General features: G+C 36.9%; 1 protein-coding gene across 5 annotated transcripts in view; it reads left to right on the top strand.

Moving 5' to 3' along the window:
- Positions 1-1,033: 1,033 nt before the first annotated feature.
- Positions 1,034-22,336, top strand: part of LOC124131495 (limbic system-associated membrane protein-like) — a 138,687-nt gene continuing 117,384 nt past the window's right edge. For all 5 annotated transcript variants that reach the window (XM_046494785.2, XM_046494784.2, XM_046494783.2 and 2 more), the window contains exon 1: positions 1,034-1,406. In XM_046494785.2, the coding sequence (XP_046350741.1) occupies positions 1,361-1,406 (46 nt within the window). In that variant the 5' untranslated portion in view covers positions 1,034-1,360. The remainder of the gene's footprint in view (positions 1,407-22,336) is intronic.

Here is a 22,336-nt window from a genome sequence, read left to right as displayed (position 1 = left end):
TTATATAACGGGATCGGGTGGTCAGGTTCGCCGACTTGTGGATGCATGTCATCGTATCCCAATTGCGTGAATCGATGCTCATGATGTCAATTACTGGATTGTCTGGTCCAGACTCGATTTTTTACAGACCGCCGTCATAGAGCTAGAATATTGCTAAGTACGGCGTCAAACAACAAACAAACAAACAATTAAACAAACAAACTTAATTAATCGGGTGGCCAGGATTGGAGACTTGGTTGACTGCGCGTCATCGTACCCCGTATATATATATATATATATATATATATATATATATATATATATATATATATATATAGTTTACCGGCTAGTCTGTCTTACAGACCCTGATACAAATATATATGAAATACAGCCCATGCAAGTCTATAATGTTTGGCAAGTCTAGATTACTGCAGTATCTGAAAATAAAGAGAGTAACTGGGCTCCCTTTTATTATATTTTTATTAAGATAACTGAACAACTTTTTTTTTCTGTACGATATGTTCATTTCAGAGACTAGATGTTAGTCTATTTACCGGCTATCGTCATAAGTTGGAACGCTGCTGGTGAGGCGTCAGTTGAATGGAGAGAGGAGAGAGGGGGGATATTGTGTATGTGCTCTCATTACGTACGCAGTAACTAATACCAGGTGCTTATCGCAACATCTACAAAATATGTAAGAAAGAAGTCTTGACAGAAGACATTATCTCCAAGCTAGCACTTGTAAAACTATAACAAGTGTATTTGCTGCGACGTGTCATGAGTCTTGCAACGAGATGTATACGGACATTCTTTCATTCATCCCTACATTTATGTGGCTGTTAGATTTCGCTAATGAATTCTTCATTACTTAGTGTGAGTCAGTGTGTTTACTTCGGCTATGTGCTTTAATTTGGCGGAACCATTCCATGCTACACTATCCAAATGAGCAACCTTTTACCTTAAAACTCCCCGCCCATTGGTCGACAGGGTAGATTCCGTCATTTTAACCTCTGACCTCCCTCCTGATTGGCCGAGCGTCGATCCTCGCCGAGCGTGTGAGCGTGTTTACATGAGACAACTCGTGCAGGGAGAAGCCAGCTTCAGTACGCGACCAATTCACATTGATTTTCTCAGAAAACTATGTGAGTTAAACAGTCGCCAAGAAGTTGGATACTTTTTTCACAAGCCCCTGTCTACTGTACGAGTTGGGAGATAGTTCAAGCGGCTTGTCAGAGAAATATCCCCTCACACAGCATTTACACAGTGACGCCGATACGCTAGTGCAACTGTCAGTGCCACTTTGGCGAACATCGGACTGTGAGAGTGTGTGAATGTCACCGGATTATAGTTGACCAGCAATGTGGATAGCCTACCAAACATCATGTTGACACACCTAGTGATCCTCTGTTGCTGCGTCATTTATACAGGTAAGTCGACAACTGTGTCGGTCGATAACTTGACTGACAGAGTTGGCCTACTTTTTCTGCATGATTACATACGCAGGTTGTTAGGTCCGTGCGATATGGAATATATGGCACCATATGATAACACACCCGTGTGATAACACGGTTATCCCACCACCCAATTCTGACGTTCCATGGTACTCCCAGTTCGTTAATTTCTTTAATTGTCACAGTACAGTTCGTGACAGATTTTATCACACGGCAATACTACACCTGTATTTAGATAAGGGCTCTGACGATGACTGTCGCAACTTGTTTCGCATTCTAAGTCCTGTTTGCCGTGAGGACATCTTTTCTTAAACGTGTTTCGGTGTTTTAATAAGGAAATGAACTGGTGACTGTAGAACAAGGAATGCCGGATACAGATACAAGTATCAGCCTTGTATTATATAACAGTTCAAGTCACTGAACACATCGATTTGTACTTAATAACATAATATATCATCATGCGTTCAGGGTAAATAAGGTCAGGTGTAAGCCTCGCCCAACAAATTGTGTGTATGTTTTCAGGAAATGACGTCTGATGTTATTGATCAATCTATTTGCCGGATAATTGTGCTAAATTATTTTAAAGTAGTTTTTTTAAATACAAGCAAAAGATTCACAACTTTTGCCTTTTTAGATAATATTTATGAGCAATGCAAACAGGATCTAACAGACATGTAGATACTCACTTTTACTTCAATCCATACTGTTTGAACTACATGTTACAGTGATACAATAAAAGATAACATTATTTTGTGAGATATGTTCTTCAAGTCTGGTTTAATTTAATAAGGGGGTGGGGTGTTGTATTGGTTATTGACATCAAATATGGTCCAGTTGTGTTCTTTAATGTATCAACATTTTTTTCTTAAACCATGATGAAGTATTGAAGGCATATAAATGCAACATTATGTATGTAGTTATTGGGTAGGAGTTGTCATAAGCGTTATTTCAAACATTTTCAGAAAATATATATACAAGCTAAGAATATACTTATGTTGAATGGGAAATATGGTCAGTAACTTTGAGTGGAGATGTAGGTGAGAGGTTAATCAATTCCTTGTCTGCCCGCCAAAAAGTAAGCTGACTCTACAGATAGTATTTGGCTTAGTTAGCAGAGGTTGGCCATGGAGATGTTCAAAGATCCTTCATTGCAACGCGCGCACATTCTTGCGACTTATTTTGGCACACACAGTTACTGGAAATGGGCTCTGATTCCTAGAAACAATGAAGGAGGAGTCTTACTGTGACAATGCTGCTAAGTCACCAATAAAAAGTTGGGAAAGAAAATTTTGGATGTACGGATGACCAGTCGTAATTGAACCAGGAGGACAACCATTTTAAGACCCAAAACTATCGCCAAATTTATAATTTTTGTTAAAAAACAAACAGCATTGTTTCACTTTTGTTTGAACATATAAGGTGGTGATAAGCAAACTTATCCACTATATTGCTGGCTACTCAATCTTCTGTAAATTCCTTCGACTCAGATGTCTGTCAACTGATGCTGAATGGAGTTCTTGCTCCGTGATAATCTGTATAGTTAATGTTTTATGAGTGTGCTTTTCAGTTTCTCTCGTTTGTCAGGATAAGACATTTCAGCCTATAGATGTAGTGTTGATTGCAGTGTATTTGGATAACAAACGCATGTAGGTCTAACATACATTATTCATACTGCATATGATCCATTGATTATAATTGTTGATGTTGTGACAGTGGCTCTATTCCCTTTTAGGTTATTGTTATTGGATCAAAAATGCTATGGTAATGATAAACGTTATTGGATGATTAATGACACTGATTCATCACATATAAATCAGGCTAATGATCATGTAAATAGAATTGTTGAAATTGTTAAAAAGACTTCAGGTTTTTCAGGAAGGTTCAAATAGAAGTTTTCATCAGAACATAAACATGTTTATTGTTCTGTAGTATGTTTTGGGTTTTGCTGTTTAATGCTGCAATCAGCCATAATCCATCTATCAGTACATCACAGCGGCCTGTAAATAATTGTATAGTCATACTAGTGATTGATATTATGAACAATGACCCATGCCATCAGTTTATCATGACACGGGGTCCACCAAGTCACCACGTCAGATTTGTCTGTTGTTTAACGCCACACTCAGCAATATTCCAGCAATATGACAGCGGCTTGTAAATAATCGTGTGTGGCCCAGATAATCCAGGGGTTGACATCATGAGCATCGATCTATGCAATTGGGATACGATGACATGCATGAAACAAGTCAGCGAGCCTGACGACAAGCATAGTCGCCTATTACGGCAAGCATGGGCTGCTGAAGACCTAATCTACCCCGGATCTTCACGAGTCTGCCCACCTGATAACACGAAGCCCTCACCCTGGTGTATGAAAAAGAAAATCAAACCCCTTCAAACTTAAGTTATGAGGTATTCTAAAGTTAATAATTCAACTTATAAATGTCAATACTGTGTTCCTTTTCTTACAGATTTCATGTAGAAGCTTAGTTTTTTTCTTTTTGTAGGAGAGGGTGTGATCAATTTACCCTAGGGCAATATAAACCATTGTAAACACAGAGCTGGAGCGACTGACATCCTTTCGTCAGTGACAGTGTCCCACTTACACACAGCTGGATACGAATCCGACCATAGAGACATCAAGTTGATAAGTAGATCATGATCATGATGAAGACAAGCCCCTGGTATTGCTGTTCATTGTCCTCCCATTGTGTAATGACCTGGTAATGATGTAATCATGTTTAGTAACGAGTGCAATCAGGGGATTATAAACATGCTAGACTTCATCGTTACATCCTCCTATTGTGTAGTGCCATGATCACTGAATACACACAGGTTGTCAGACAGCCAACTGTAGTGTGTGGTAGCACAGTAGCTCCCTAAGCCTGTAGTATACCTCTGTGTGTTCAGAGCATTTGGTGCTTGTGATTGGCAGGATTACTGGCAATACAACCGAACCAATGTCTGTGCTCCTGAAGTGTGATGGATTGGCTATCAATAGGGTGTTAATCATTATAATCACACAGTCTTGGTCTCCCTTAGTGTTCGCGACCACTGCAGTAAACCTTTAAGCCTTTATGTGCACTTGGGTTCTAATATCTGATGTTTGATCAAAAGATCTATGCATGCTTTTTATACATAACAAAAAAAACTTACTACTTGAAAATACTATCTGTCACATATGACTTTTATTTGGATATGCTGCTATAATGAGGACATTTACTTGATACTTGTATAAAATGAGTTGGTCATGTTTTTTAGATGTCATACAGCTGCTGACATACAGAAAGGCTGTGTGATACTGAAGCATACATGAAATTACTGTTAGTCTGTGTTAGAGTAATTGAAAACATCTCATGGAATACCAGCAACTGTTCACAGCAGGCTGTGTACTCAATACTGTAAGTAGGCCAGCTTTAATGGATGTGTAGAATTACGTTGTAAACCATATCACATTTATGTCACTTTCTAGTTTGCTGGTTTCATTCCAAATAACCTTTTCTGGCTAAACGAGGAACCTGCATGATTAGGACATTAATCGTATTGAAAAGTGGTGTATGATACAGTTTCCCAGCAGTCCGCTTGTTTCAACATCAGCTTTGGGAATTTCTGTAGGCTTGACTGTCTGTATAATTATGTGACAAAAAAAATAGGAATTCATCATTTATTTTTGTTGAGTGAGTTTTGAGAACTGAAATATATATTTAGTGGCTTCCATTATGTTCATGCTTGAGTTTTCAAAGAGGACAGTCGCCTGACATTTCACTGATTGACCAATGGTATAAATATCACAGCACTTATCAACACCTCATAAACAGTGGTTTCCTGCACCATGATAATGGTTTGACTTACACAGGAAGAAGGGAATCATATCTGTTGATACATTGTTACATGCCACAGATGAATCTGTCTGAATGCATTGTCTGTGTGCATTGCCTGGTGCTTGATACATTGGTTGTGCTACTGTCATTTGACAGTTTCATCTGTGGGTACTTGATACATAATGTTACATTTGACAGTTTCATCTGTGGGTACTTGATACATGATGTTACATTTGACAGTTTCATCTGTGGGTACTTGATACATAATGTTACATTTGACAGTTTCATCTGTGGGTACTTGAAACATAATGTTACATTTGACAGTTTCATCTGTGGGTACTTGATACATGATGTTACATTTGACAGTTTCATCTTTGGGTACTTGATACATAATGTTACATTTGACAGTTTCATCTGTGGGTACTTGATACATAATGTTACATTTGACAGTTTCATCTGTGGGTACTTGATACGTAATGTTACATTTGACAGTTTCATCTGTGGGTACTTGATACATAATGTTACATTTGACAGTTTCATCTGTGGGTACGTGATACATAATGTTACATTTGACAGTTTCATCTGTGAGTACTTGATACATGATGTTACATTTTACAGTTTCATCTGTGGGTACTTGATACATAATGTTACATTTGACAGTTTCATCTGTGGGTACTTGATACATAATGTTACATTTGACAGTTTCATCTGTGGGTACGTGATACATGATGTTACATTTGACAGTTTCATCTGTGGGTACTTGATACATAATGTTACATTTGACAGTTTCATCTGTGAGTACTTGATACATGATGTTACATTTGACAGTTTCATCTGTGGGTACTTGATACATGATGTTACATTTGACAGTTTCATCTGTGGGTACTTGATACATAATGTTACATTTGACAGTTTCATCTGTGGGTACTTGAAACATAATGTTACATTTGACAGTTTCATCTGTGGGTACTTGATACATGATGTTACATTTGACAGTTTCATCTTTGGGTACTTGATACATAATGTTACATTTGACAGTTTCATCTGTTGGTACTTGATACATAATGTTACATTTGACAGTTTCATCTGTGGGTACTTGATACATAATGTTACATTTGACAGTTTCATCTGTGGGTACTTGATACATAATGTTACATTTGACAGTTTCATCTGTGGGTACTTGATACATAATGTTACATTTGACAGTTTCATCTGTGGGTACGTGATACATAATGTTACATTTGACAGTTTCATCTGTGAGTACTTGATACATGATGTTACATTTGACAGTTTCATCTGTGGGTACTTGATACATAATGTTACATTTGACAGTTTCATCTGTGGGTACTTGATACATAATGTTACATTTGACAGTTTCATCTGTGGGTACGTGATACATAATGTTACATTTGACAGTTTCATCTGTGAGTACTTGATACATGATGTTACATTTGACAGTTTCATCTGTGGGTACTTGATACATGATGTTACATTTGACAGTTTCATCTGTGGGTACTTGATACATGATGTTACATTTGACAGTTTCATCTTTGGGTACTTGATACATAATGTTACATTTGACAGTTTCATCTGTGAGTACTTGATACATGATGTTACATTTGACAGTTTCATCTGTGGGTACTTGATACATAATGTTACATTTGACAGTTTCATCTGTGGGTACTTGATACATAATGTTACATTTGACAGTTTCATCTGTTGGTACTTGATGCATAATGTTACATTTGACAGTTTCATCTGTGGGTACTTGATCCATTATTTTACATTTGACAGTTTCATCTGTGGGTACTTGATACATAATGTTACATTTGACAGTTTCATCTGTTGGTACTTGATACATAATGTTACATTTGACAGTTTCATCTGTTGGTACTTGATACATAATGTTACATTTGACAGTTTCATCTGTGGGTACTTGATACATGATGTTACATTTGACAGTTTCATCTGTTGGTACTTGATACATAATGTTACATTTGACAGTTTCATCTGTGGGTACGTGATACATAATGTTACATTTGACAGTTTCATCTGTGGGTACTTGATACATAATGTTACATTTGACAGTTTCATCTGTTGGTACTTGATGCATAATGTTACATTTGACAGTTTCATCTGTGGGTACTTGATCCATTATTTTACATTTGACAGTTTCATCTGTGGGTACTTGATACATAATGTTATATTTGACAGTTTGTTTTGTAATGCTCATATCACAGAGATTACGATTTGTGCATGATGCCAGTGATATAAGTGTATCAGACAAATGTAGTTTGATGAATCAATCAACCTTATGTGCTTATCATGCATGTCATGATCATGTAAACCTATGTAGACAACAGAGCTGATGTAGCTGGGATTTACTTCATTAGCTTTGGTGTCTTCACTGAATATAAATTCAATCTGTTTGCATTTGTCTGTATCTGGTATAGGATCAGAAGGGATAGTTCCTGTGGGTCAATAACTGTCTGTTTCTGTGTATACCACACAGGTGAATAACATGGACCACTACTGTAAAACGTGGACCACTAGGGTAAAACTTGGACCCCTACTGTATGACATGGACCACTACTGTATGACATGGACCACTACTGTAAAACTTGGACCACTACTGTATGACATGGACCACTACTGTATGACATGGACCACTAGGGTAAAACTTGGACCACTACTGTATGACATGGACCACTACTGTAAAACTTGGACCACTACTGTATGACATGGACCACTACTGTAAAACTTGGACCCCTACTGTATGACATGGACCACTACTGTATGACATGGACCACTACTGTAAAACTTGGACCACTACTGTATGACATGGACCACTACTGTATGACATGGACCACTAGGGTAAAACTTGGACCACTACTGTATGACATGGACCACTAGGGTAAAACTTGGACCCCTACTGTATGACATGGACCACTACTGTAAAACTTGGACCACTACTGTATGGCATGGACCACTACTGTAAAACTTGGACCCCTACTGTATGACATGGATCACCACTGTAAAACTTGGATCACTACTGTATTACATGGACCACTACTGTAAAACTTGGACCCCTACTGTATGACATGGACCACTACTGTAAAACGTGGACCACTACTGTATGACATGGACCACTAGGGTAAAACTTGGACCCCTACTGTATGACATGGACCACTACTGTAAAACTTGGACCACTACTGTATGACATGGACCACTACTGTATGACATTGACCATTAATGTATGACATGGACCAGTATAACATGGACCACGACTGAATGACATGGACCACTACTGTATGACATGGACCACTAAAGTATGACATGGACTAGTATAACATGGACGCTACTGTATAACATGGACGCTACTGTATGACATGGACCACTAATGTATGACATGGACTAGTATAACATGGACCGCTACTGTATGACATGGATCACTACTGTATGACATGGACCGCTACTGAATGACATGGACGCTACTGTATGACATGGATCACTACTGTATGACATGGACCAATAATGTCTGCCATGGACCACAACTGTATGACATGGACCAGTATAACATGGACCACTACTGTATGACATGGATCACTACTGTATGACATGGACCACTAATGTATGACATGGACCACTAATGTATGACATGGACCATGACTATATGACATCGACCAGTATAACATGGACCACTACTGTATGACATGGACCAGTATAACATGGACCACTACTGTATGACATGGACCAGTATATCATGGACCACTACTGTATGACATAGATCACTACTGTATGACATGGACCATTAATGTATGACATGGACCAGTACTGTATGACATGGACCAATAATGTCTGCCATGGACCACAACTGTATGACATGGACCAGTATAACATGGACCACTACTGTATGACATGGATCACTACTGTATGACATGGACCACTAATGTATGACATGGACCACTAATGTATGACATGGACCATGACTGTATGACATCGACCAGTATAACATGGACCACTACTGTATGACATGGACCAGTATAACATGGACCACTACTGTATGACATGGATTACTACTGTATGACATGGGCCACTAATGTATGACATGGACCACTACTATATGACATGGACCACTACTGTATGACATGGACCAGTACTGTATGACATGGCCTAGTATAACATGGACCACTACTGTATGACATGGACAACTACTGCATGCCATGGACAACTACTGTATGACATGGACCACTACTATATAACATGGACCACTACTGTATGACATGGACCAGTTAAACATGGACCACTACTGTATAACATGGACCACTACTGTATAACATGGACCCCTACTGTATGACATGGACCACTACTGTATGACATGGGCCAGTATAACATGGACCACTACTGTATAACATGGACCACTACTGTATAACGTGGACCACTAGGGTTAAACTTGGACCACTACTGTATGACATGGACCAGTAAAACATGGACCACTACTGTATAACATGGACCACTACTGTATGACATGGACCATTATAACATGGACCACTACTGTATGACATGGGCCAGTATAACATGGACCACTACTGTATAACATGGACCAGTACTGTATAACATGGACCTCTACTGTATGACATGGACCACTACTGTATGACATGGGCCAGTATAACATGGACCACTACTGTATAACATGGACCACTACTGTATGACATGGACCACTACTGTATGACATGGACCACTACTGTATGGCATGGACCACTACTGTATAACATGGACCACTACTGTATAACATGGACCACTACTGTATGACATGGACCAGTAAAACATGGACCACTACTGTATAACATGGACCACTACTGTATGACATGGACCATTATAACATCGACCACTACTGTATGACATGGGCCAGTATAACATGGACCACTACTGTATAACATGGACCACTACTGTATGACATGGACCACTACTGTATGACATGGACCAGTATAACATGGACTGCTACTGTATGACATTGACCACTACTGTATAACATGGACCACTACTGTATGACATGGACCACTACTGTATGACATGGACCACTACTGTATGGCATGGACCACTACTGTATAACATGGACCACTACTGTATGACATGGACCAGTATAACATGGACCACTACTGTATGACATGGACCAGTATAACATGGACCACTACTGTATGACATGGACCACTACTGTATGACATGGACCAGTATAACATGGACCACTACTGTATGACATGGACCACTACTGTATGACATGGACCAGTATAACATGGACCGCTACTGTATGACATGGTCCACTACTGTATGACATGGACCATAACTTAACATAATCTTAGTGGGTTTTTTGTAAATTGATATTCCTTATGAAACCATTCTATTATCTAGGGGACCTGGTATTTTGTTTGGATACCACAACACATTATTTTTCAGGACATATATCATGTCAGGGAACAAATGTTTTTTGTGGCAAAATCCAAGGACACATGTTTTTTTTCCAAGCATTTTTAGGAATAAACTATTTTGTCAATAATATCCCATAAGGTTCCCAAGTTCACTCTTTTACTTACTTGTTGATAACTAAGTAAATATTTTAAGTCGCTAGCCAAAATGAAATGCAAGTATGCACACTACCTAATACATGTAATATTTGCATGTAACTTTACCTGTTATTGTGATGAATAAAAGATTATGCTAATTTGAAACTTATTTCTTATATATTTGTAAATACCATTTCTTCTTTACCAATAAAATATGCAGTATAAAATTTAATCTTTAGTTCAACCACATATTTCTCATCAGTTTTTGTATCTACTGCTTGAAATTGTTGAGTATAATAGCTAATTTAGATATGGAAGTTTTTGTCTGATGCATAAATTGTATTGTAGCTTCTACATTTTCTATGTACGTGAGAATCACTATGCACTTTAGTATACTCTCAGTTAAACTTCTTACTGCCACATACAAAATCATAATTTCAAGCAATAGATCACAAAACATTGTGTCTGATGATTTGTGGTATCACAACCAGTCAGATTCTAGCAACCATGACTACCTTAAATACTCATGATGGAACATTTACAACTTTTGATTTCTTTTCTTGGTAGGTAGATTTATCAGTTTCAGTCATGGTAACTTGAAAATATATATAATTCGTTTTCCTTTGGAATTTCCTTTCAAATTGACAGGAATCGCCATGTTTACGTGTCTGCTACACAAGGGATTATGGGAACCCTTTCATCCATTCTGTGTGAACTACATTGCGAGGCTGGATAAGATGAAACAAACTAGAGTTATTTCTCTTGGAACGATCGATAAAAATTGCTAAACGTTTGACAATAATCATAAGCAACTATGTTTCTAACGGAACTCAAACATAATTACAGACATGGCTTATATAACTGATTGTAGTTTAAATTACGTCTCAAAGTGTATAAGGCAAGTTTTTCGTACCTAGAATTAGGGGGGCTTCAAGGGGGGTCGACCTATACACAGGGTAGAAGAGTTTTTATGTTTTTTCCCCCAGAACACAATGACATTACTGTAAGTACGAATGTTGTAATTACACTGTCTAGTTATAAAATGTGTTCATTGTATATCTGGACTTATGTTTGTAACCTATTTTATTCATTCAATATTGTTTACATTCATTTCGACAATATTGTGTGTTAAGTGACCATTATTTACAGCAACCATGGTCAGATTACTGCTACTGACGCCGTGAAACCAACAGAGAATGGATATATATATCATAAACATGATAAATGCCATACTTTGACTTGTAAAAAGTCATATTTGTCGTTGTTTGACCATTGTATGTCAACATAAAGGTTTCGCAATCGTGAGCATCGAAGGTAATTGGTCAAATTGTTTCAGACAAAAAAAATAGTCAACAATAAGGATAAAAAAAGGGCTATGCTTATTAATTTACTTCAGATATATATAGTAAAGCTGCAGCGAAAATAACATCATATTTGAATATATTATTGCTGATAAAATAATAGTTTCAGATAAAATTCTTCCGATCATGTATCAAAATTATATTATTAATTTTATTTACAATTTTAATTTTATTTTATAGTTATATTATTAGGTCATTTCTTCCTGGATCACTGGTAGATTCCGAGAAACGTGTGTACAGCTGATTGCTGCCTCTGGCTTAGTTTACGAGACAATACATACAGTAATCTTACTCTCTGCATATAAAACAATGCCTAGCAGAACAAGAATCCAATTTAAATGGTAAATTATCACGTCTATTTGTATTGACCAAGTTTAATTATTATCACCGGTACATTTACCCGAATTTGCTGAAGGGATACAATACAGTCTATACAGTCTATCGTTTCTACACTATCCTTCACTCACCATTCTCCACTCAATGCTGTTTGCTTGTATATGCACAGCCTACACTCTACAATGTGTAAACATTCACTATAATCTATGTACGCTGCACTACACATGTACCACTCAAAGTGTATTTAATCAATAAGTATGGAAAAATAGGATGATTTCATGTCGACTATTGACAAACATCAAGATTAAATGATTATATATATGAATGGAAGAAATGGCTGTTGATTCAGTATGCTGTATCTGTATAACCATGACACATTAAGATTCGTGTGAAGTCCTGGATGAATGAGCATCGCAGAAAGATGATCTGTAGGTTATATGCAAGTCCATCAGCTATGACTCATCGATAATGAGGGAAGACGGTTCCATGATGAAGAGACAGTATATGTGACCACTGGACCAGGCATCAATGAATTCATCACTCCAGTTCTGTACTTGATAGCTTAGGTAGCTGATCAATCCGGGCCTTTGTGCCTTGTAGGTAGTGAAGTGATCACACCAGCCAGGGGGGTAGATTTCCTGGCTATTTCAGAATCAAACTGACAACAAATTCATATTTGATGACTATGGTAATGTCAGTGTTGAATGATTTCCTTTCTTTCTTTATTGGAAACGTATGTATGTAGTTATTAAGTGTCATTAGACTGTACTTAAATATACCAACATCAACATGCACTCAGTCATTTACAGCCATTACAGCTAATGATGTCGCCATTCACTGGTACACAAGTGCATCTTCGGCAAACTTTGCACGATACGATACCCGATACACTTAGTTTGGCATCAATTCACATTTATCCCAAAATCGATTGTCCATGTTGATCTCACATGGATATCAATCCATAGGTCTTGTTTGAGGGGCGAGTGAATGTTGTGTTACATCGCCATCATCAATGTACCCAGTAGCTGTAGATCCAGCTTTGTCATGGCTGCCTGTAGTGAGTGTGTGATTTGGTTTGTTTGTTCTTTAATAATTAAATCAGTAATATTCCTGTTATTTAACAGCAGTCTGTAAATAATCAAATCTGCACAAGACAATCCTCTGTGATTGACATCATAAGCATCAATCTACACAATTGGGATACAATGACATACATCAATCAAGTCAGCGGGCCTGACCTCTTGATAGCCGCCTCTTATGACAAGCATGGGTTACTGAAGACCAATTCCAACCCGCATCTTAACAGGTCTGTGAGTTAGTTTGTATCGTCTCAGTCAGAAGACCTGTAAATACGTTTGGGCCTCATAAACCAGTGGTTGACAGCCTGGGCAAAGATTCCTGACCTGAGGGTAATAAGCACTCAATCAGCCAGGGCTGAACCACCTGCATCCTCATTTAAATCAGCTTCTACACAGCAGTGTTCTGAAGGCATCCTTTGGCATAGGACAGTTCTTAAAGTATGCTTCTCAAAAGAAGTTAATGAACACCTAATGTTTTTCATATGACTAAAGGTTAATCTATCATGGCTGGGAAGTGCAACACATATCCCCCACTTGTGGGTGATCTTTAACTTGTTTTGAGTAGTATGTATTATATTACGCATACCAGGTCTGTAAATCATATTTGGATATATATTCTTAAATGTTATTATTCAGCAGTGGTTTATAAGATCAGGGGTTCTTACAGGCACAAATATAGAACCTCATATTTATAATATGATACCAATGTAACCCAACTCTGCTCAGTGAAAAGTATTGTTTGAACTTAATACACTATGCCACTCATGGAATTACTAACTTTTCTATTAATCCATTTGATATTAAACAGACTACTGTCACCAGGGGGGGGGGGGTACTTAAGTTATTCTGGTAAAGTGGTGAGGAAGCAATGAAGAGACAAGATTGATGATGCTTTCTTGTGGTAAAATGGTACATGGTTATTTTGTATATACAGTTGTACATGATTATACAGTTTATGTAAAATGGTACATGGTTATTTTGTATATACAGTTGTACATGATTATACAGTTTATGTAGAATAGTACATGGTTATTTTGTATATACATTATTATACAGTACATAAAATGGTGTATGATTATACATGTATATTCTATGAAAAAGAGAATGGGATGAAAATCAAATAACAAATTTATTATGGCCTCACATAGATTTCATATTTTTCTACATGTCAGATGTCAGTACCTGTACAGATAATGTAGATATATGACACCAGAGCTATGTTAATCACCTGTGTCTAATCACAGGTCTGCGAACATAGATGGCATTTATCACACAGCAGAGTTCTGTTCAGTGTAAATTTCAAGACATGGATATCTATATGCACTTTATGGATGTATGTTAAAGTCGGCGCTCTGATGATACAAACACAAGAGGTGAACAAGGAAAAGAAAACCTGAAAAGAGTATCTGAATACATTAGGGACTGGTCATTTATTATTGGGGTGGGGGCTATATCATATTTTGCTGACACAGCCATTTTCATGTCCCCCCCAACCCCTTCCTCTCCCCTCTTTCTCTCCTCTTCTACAGACCCGTGAAGATCCGGGGTAGAATAGGTCTTCAGCAACCCATGCATGCCGTAAAAGGCGACTATGCTTGTCGTAAAAGGCGACTAACGGGATCGGGTGGTCAGGCTCGCTGACTTGGTTGATACATGTCATCGATCCCAATTGCATGGATCGATGCTCATGATATTAATCACTGGATTGTCTTGTCTATATATCTATATATGAGTGCGGCGTTAAACAACAAACCAACCAAACAACCAACCTCTTCTACGGAATGACCAGTCTCTACATAATGTTTAACTTTATGATGTTAAAGACCTGTCTTTTCTTCATGGCCCTCTCAGTTAAATTGTGAGAGATTTTGGTGACCCCGATTTTTCATAAGCACCCCATTTAATAAATGACCAGTCTCTTAGGAAGATCAGCTTTGGCTGTGGTGCTGTGAGCTAATTTCTGTGCATGTGGTGTGGTCATTAGCTCAACTGGTTCCATGATAACTTGAACAAATATTGATGGATTTTAGCCAAATTCAATGAAGACATCCCAGTTCTCCAGCATTAAGAATGTCAATGGTCAATTGATAATGACTGCCACTGGTCTGGACCCAGCTTCTGAATGATTAAATACTTCAGCAGATATTGATGGATTTCAGCCAATTTCAACTTGTAGGCAAATAGGCAGGCAGTATTGTTTTGAGCAGTAACAGTTCAACTGAAGTACATGTATAAGTGTCTTGTAAAATATTGGTCCACATTGCACAGTAGTGATGTTTTGAACAATCTGTATCTTGAAGTGTCGGTGGATTCCAGGATATCAGGTTACCTCCGAGAAAGGATGTATTGGGATGTACAGGTGTACACTCGTCGATAGGTACTAAGGTGTATCACACTGTTTTCAAGTATTACAAGGCATCCAGTATGAAAAGATACTTGCATATATGAGCCCAACATGTGATATGGTGTAGAAATCTCACACTTGTGTTCATATATGAACTTAAATACGTAGGTTATTTGGCTGGTTCTCAGGCATTCGTGGTAAGGACAAGTCTCTTTCATATGCCAAGTGTTGAGGGTTTCAAGTGTTGTATCTAAAGAAATATTATTGGTATTGAGACATAGTGTATCCTTGCAGACCTAGATCTGTCAAGTTGACAGGATCAATGGTCATTTGAGGATGGCTTCAACACATGTCCTTCAGTAAAAACCAAAACCCAAAGGACTTTTGATGCATGTGTCATAAGTGTCAAAGGATTTGTCTTCAAAGTATTGTCCTTCGCTTGAAAAATTAGTAATTTTCTTTTGATGTTGTAAAAATAGTGTGAATTGAGATAAGGAATGTAGTTCTATTCTTGTATGATATCAGTTGGCCAGAACAGTTTGTTTCTGATAATGTGACTTTATTTGTCACATGGGAACATTTGAAACCTGTAGATTGATTTCTTTAGTCAGAAAAAGACTTTAGTTAATATGTCCCTAAGGTAATAACCACACCATGAGACCTGGGAATACTTTTGTAAAGCATACCTTATCATAATCTTGATATTCCTTTTCCCTACAGTTTCAATCACAGTCGCATTTCCTTGCATTATAACCTAGAAATAACATTTTAAATTAGGCATGTCTGTTACATATTTAGTAGTGTTCTAGGGTTTTACTCTCACAATGTTATTCTATTAAAAAATGAATCGTAAAGACTGATCTATATCTCGAATATTCAGATCCGATGGCTGTGCCACTTATTGTGTAGGTCAGTAGATAGGTAAAGTTTTTTTAAAAGCACAAAATATTTTATTTTGTAAAAAGGAAAAAACATTTGGTTCTGTTAATAGTATATTGTGTCTTGAAATACATGCAGGTGTCATAGAAAATGCCAGGTGACAGGTGAACTGGGTATAGATTTTCTTAGTCCTGCACCATGACTGTAGAATTTATATTTTATAGGTTGTTGGTTTTTTTACTAAAAGCCTAGGCAAGTCTAGATCAAACTAACCAAGTCTAGTTTGCTTGAAAACAGCAGAAAAGGATAGGTTCTTTCAAAGAAAAAAGGAAAATTTTAAAGACATGTTTTCATTGACTAAGTGTTAGTCTAAGATTTTCTTTGCAGAACTAGTAATGGTTTTTAGTTTCATTGTCATGTAAGTTGAAGGGTATGTTGCACTCTCTGAGCCACGAAATCTTTTTATGTATTTTCTGATTTTGGAATTATTTGGGAGGTAAGCAGACTGTGTTAACAGTACAGAGATTTTGCACAAAGATTTTGTGCCAGCAGTTTGAAAAATGTACATGCATTGAATCAAAGTTTGAAGATGATGTTGAGAATACAGCAGGATTATCACCATTTCATTGAGGTGTATGAATAAGGTGGGGTCGCTATACGATATGTATTCCCATACTATGGGAGCCATACGATTCTCATCATAATATAGTACTTTTATTTCATAAGTTGATATTGTTTATTTTTGCAGGAGAATCACAATACTGAATCTTGTGTTTTAAATTTCTGAGATCGAAGATGGGATATTGTAATCCATCTTGAACAGATACCATGTTAGCGTTGTTCAAATGATCCTCCCTGTGCAACGTATAAACTACACACTACTGTTATGTTAAACCACAGACATGATGTCACAGGAGGTGCTAGAATGTAATGACAAATGTAAAGGTGTGTTTTTTTGCTGAAGAAGAATACACTGTCTCAGTTGTTACACATTAGGTTTTCTATGATATATTACCCCACTTGCTATGAATAATCTTGGACCCTCGACATGTTGTTTTCTAATGTTTGTTTTGGACAGTTGACTTGCCTTTGCATGTGTTGTAATGGGTACCATGAGTGGGACAGGATACACTCACCTTTTCATAAACACCTGGTATCATTACTATCTGATAGTGATTCATAAACACATGCTTTAATATCATATGGTCAGGAGCATACAAAGGACTCCACAGTATTTGTGGACTATTCTTGTTTTCTTAACAATTCAATATTTCTGCATGAAACTTTGTATGAAATGGTGTCTTTTGCTGTAGGGAATTTTTGCATTTCCAGAGCAACAAGTTGGACTAAGGTATCGTTTCTAGAGCATAACTCATACAATGTTCAATATTTCTTTGTGAAACATTTTATGCATATCAGTCAAGTGCTGAACTTGTGCATTAATAGTTTTGCGTTTCCAAGACAAGAAGTTGGACTAAGTTCAAATAAAGATATGGTCTTTTCTGTAGCATAACTCATTAACTGTACAATATTTCTTTGTGACACTATGTAAACAGGGTATGCCTATCAGACAAGTGCCTATTGGTATTCAGCAGTTTTGAGTTCTTAGACTTCATGTTTCTAATGCAATAACAAGTTGGTTTTAGATTCAAATTAGTGTAGCATATTTCATAAATCATTCAATATGTTTTCATGAAACTTTGTAAGCATATCAGATATCATACATCATACAACCTGGGGGGTTCCAGGTTAAGATAGGTCCGGAGCAACCTTTGCCTGTTTTGAGAGGCATCTATATGCAATGGTGTTGTGAATTGGGTGAGTTCATACCCTGACAGAGTGAGATCTTGTTCAAATACAGTGTCAGTTAAAGAAGCAAACAAAGCATCATATCAAGCCTTTGAATGGCATTTAGAAGTGATACACATGATGAGGAGAATTTATGGATGTCAACTTCTTTATTATGAGGAACACGTTTCAGAGTATATACTTCTTCATCTTCACCTGATGAAGGAGTAGTTTATACTCCAAAATGTTGTGTTCCTTGATCATAATAAAGAAGTTGACATCCAAAAATTATCTTTCTGAAAGTACCATATGTTAGTTCAGAATCGTATTTTGCTTTTTGCTATTTTGCTATTTGTTATGGAATAATAATTTAGACGTTTTTTAATATTCTATGTAACATTGCTATCAAGTGAAAAGCTAAGTAAGGATAAATTTTTTTATGGATGAACAACTTCTATATTACAATTAAGAGCAACTTTTGATAACGGTGTTAGAACCTACACCGAAACGTCGCTCTTAATTGTAATAAAGAAGTTGTTCATCCATAAACTCTTATCCTTACTTAGTACTCCAACTTCTAAATGCCTGTTAAAGAAAGTGAAAAGCTCTTGCTAATGGAGTACCACTAGTACCACTAGTAATTCACGTCTTTGAAAGGCATAGAAAGTAGTGGAAGTATGGAGGGAATAATTTGGTTTAGTCGTAACTATCCCAATGTCAGTCATACTCAGAGGTTTAAGGATGAGCCTATTTGGGTATAATGAGATATATGATATAAATAAAGACATGTTTATTTTTGTGTGATTTATAATAATATTCGAAATGACGGGGCGAGGGCATAGATAACGTTCTTGTTTTGTTGGTTTTGATATATGGCTTGGTCTTGCTTGACTGTTTGTGTATTTTGGCCTTGCCACTGTAACTATATTTTTCATCTCTGATAGTTGTGTTGGATATCTATCTTGTAGGGGTGCAATGACATAGATGGTTACTTACAATACATATCACGATACGCTGGATGCAATCCAATTTGATACAAATCTCGATACACCAGAGTTTAAACAAAGGCCACGAACTGAAAAGTTTAGTAGTTTTAGAGCAAAAATAAAATCTCTTACATGACAGTCACTTCACCCATCACTGAAGAAGCCATTTGAATCCGTTCTTGAATGTCAAGTTTATAAACAGCACATAGCTTATGTAGCAACATGCCATTATTCTTTTCTTAAGTACGTAAAAGATATATAAATAACTTACTGATACTTGAACATGTGCATTTTAGCAATTCGTAATGCTGATTGGTGAAATGAAGCACAATGCTTCATTGTTGAGCAAAATATGATACGACGCCACAGATTGATTACATTATGTCATCTGAACAGTAGGCTGCCTTCAGTGAAATTTCTCTGTAGGGCTGACAAGCATACATTTTTCTTCATTTTCTCTCTTAAAATGTCAATGAGTAATATTTCAAATAACCTACATGAAACTCGGAATTACGGATTATCTGTCCGTTTAATGAATGCATTTAAGCCCAAAGGCTTGGCACTTACACCATTCATTCACTTGGGACAGATAATCCATAATTTCTCATATCTCGTTGGTCATTCTCTAAGTATTTTGTGTGATCATGTATCACAATACAGGCCGTGTGGGTATTGTGTATCATGGAGCATGGCAGATTCAGTGAATTGTTGCACCCTTAATATCTGGCTTGGTTGGCTGACTAACTGATAAAGAGAAAAAAACAATGAATTGTTTCTTGTTAGAACCATGACAGCCATGTTACAACGGATGGGAGAATCCTGCAGAGGATATTCCCTTCCTATTTCTCGAGATACTCATACATACATAGTTGACACTGAGCTTTCATTGTTCATGATATTAATATCTAAAGGATGTTTGTTGTTTAAGACCACATTCCGTATTATTCCAGCTATATGACCGGGGCAAATGTATATTATATGTATGGAAAGATTGAATAAATGTTTGTTGAAATTTCTTTCTTAAAGAATCAGTAATTTTCCTCCTACGTTACAGCGGCAAATATGAAAAAAATGTATTTAAATGATTAAAAAATGTCTATTGAAATCTTTTTTACCCATGTGATTCATGAGAAATAAATAAGCTGTATATTAAACTTATGGACACTGAGTTATATTTCTATCTGATTAAGATGCCATGTTAATAAGTGTAGAGTATATATGCCGAACAGGCAACTTATGATTTAAAAATGATCTGATTTCCAAGATGTCACGTACATCAACCAGTGCCAAACAGCAATTGCTGCCATTGAATAGGATCAGCTGAGAATGTCATCAGCTGATCCTAAACGGAGTGACATAGAGAGATTGGATATATATATGGTTGACCTGCTTCACCTTGATGACTTTGTACAGAGAATCAAGAATGGATGGATTATCCAATGACATCCGCCCAAATAAGAAAATAATATCTATCGTTGCAAATATTGGATGTTATTTTAGTGCATTGTTTATGTAGTGTACAGAATTTATTTTAGGTCACTCTGAACAGCTCCAGTGGGGAAGTCCAGGAAAAACTGCCTGGGTTTCAGGTCTCAAGGATCCAACTGATATGGGTTGGCAGTTGTTGTTTTTGTTTTGTTTGATATATATTTCATGATGTTTAAGACATATGAGTTGTAGTAGTATTTCAGGAATTTATGGATCAAAATAACTGCAGCAATGATACTGAGATGAAACTTCCAATGTTTTTCCCAGTGTGAAATAGGAGTTTCTTGAAAAATGTTTCAAGCTGTGATAAAACAGATGTCACAAGTAAAACAATGAGTTGTTAAGTTACAGGTTCATTTTTTCTCAGTGTGGCTTATTTTTTCTGCCATCACCTTACAGGAGACTGAAATAGATGTAGTACATGTTTTCCTATCCAGTAATACACAATTTACCCATGAAGTGAGCACCATGGTAATGATGATAAACACATGTACACACCTTCCGCTAGCTTGTCATGGAAGACATTATGCAATATTGATGAGCAAATACTTGCAACAACTTTTTCTTTTCTCTCCTACAAAAGTATCCCAAAATCCCATGCAGGTCAAATCCCATGCAGGTTTGTAATAGTTTAGAAAGTCTAGATTTTTTCAGTTTCTATGAGAGTGAGTGAGTGAGTGAGTGGATATTGTAGTTATGAATCTTCAGTTAACACAGAAAATATTTGAATTACTTATCTTCAGCACCTACCACTGTATCTTTGATGAAGGTGACTGTATAGCCAGGAGAGCGTCAGTGCAGTATCACTTGGAGTTTCTGATGGCTCAGAAAAATCTCCAAAAATCTTTTTTCTCTAAATAACGAATCCTCTAGAGGGGATGCACTTTATGCTTGGGTGCCCACAATAGTTGAAAAAATTTGGTATCCTATAAAGGGATCAATGTAAGAGGCAACTAATAGGATCAGGTGGTCAGGATCACTGACATGTTTGATGCATGTCATCGTATCCCATTTGCGTAGATCAATGCTTATGATGTCAATCACTGGATTGTCTGGTCCAGACTCGATTATTTACAAACCCCCGAAATATAGCTGGAATATGGCTGAGTGCAGCGTTCAGCAACAAACAAAACGAAACAAAACATATGAGAGTTATAGTTTCCTCAAAGAAATTGCACTAATCAATAATAATAATCAGTATATAGTCTCATTATCACATCTACAATTCTTGAAATTTATGTTATAAAAATCACAGATCAATGTTTG

The sequence above is a fragment of the Haliotis rufescens genome, unplaced genomic scaffold, assembly GCF_023055435.1.
Source record: "Haliotis rufescens isolate VD_foot unplaced genomic scaffold, xgHalRufe1.0.p SCAF_1, whole genome shotgun sequence".
In the NCBI taxonomy this organism is placed as follows: domain Eukaryota; kingdom Metazoa; phylum Mollusca; class Gastropoda; order Lepetellida; family Haliotidae; genus Haliotis; species Haliotis rufescens.
The sequence above is the reverse complement of the archived record's forward strand: the minus strand, read 5'-3'. Positions and strand labels throughout refer to the sequence as shown.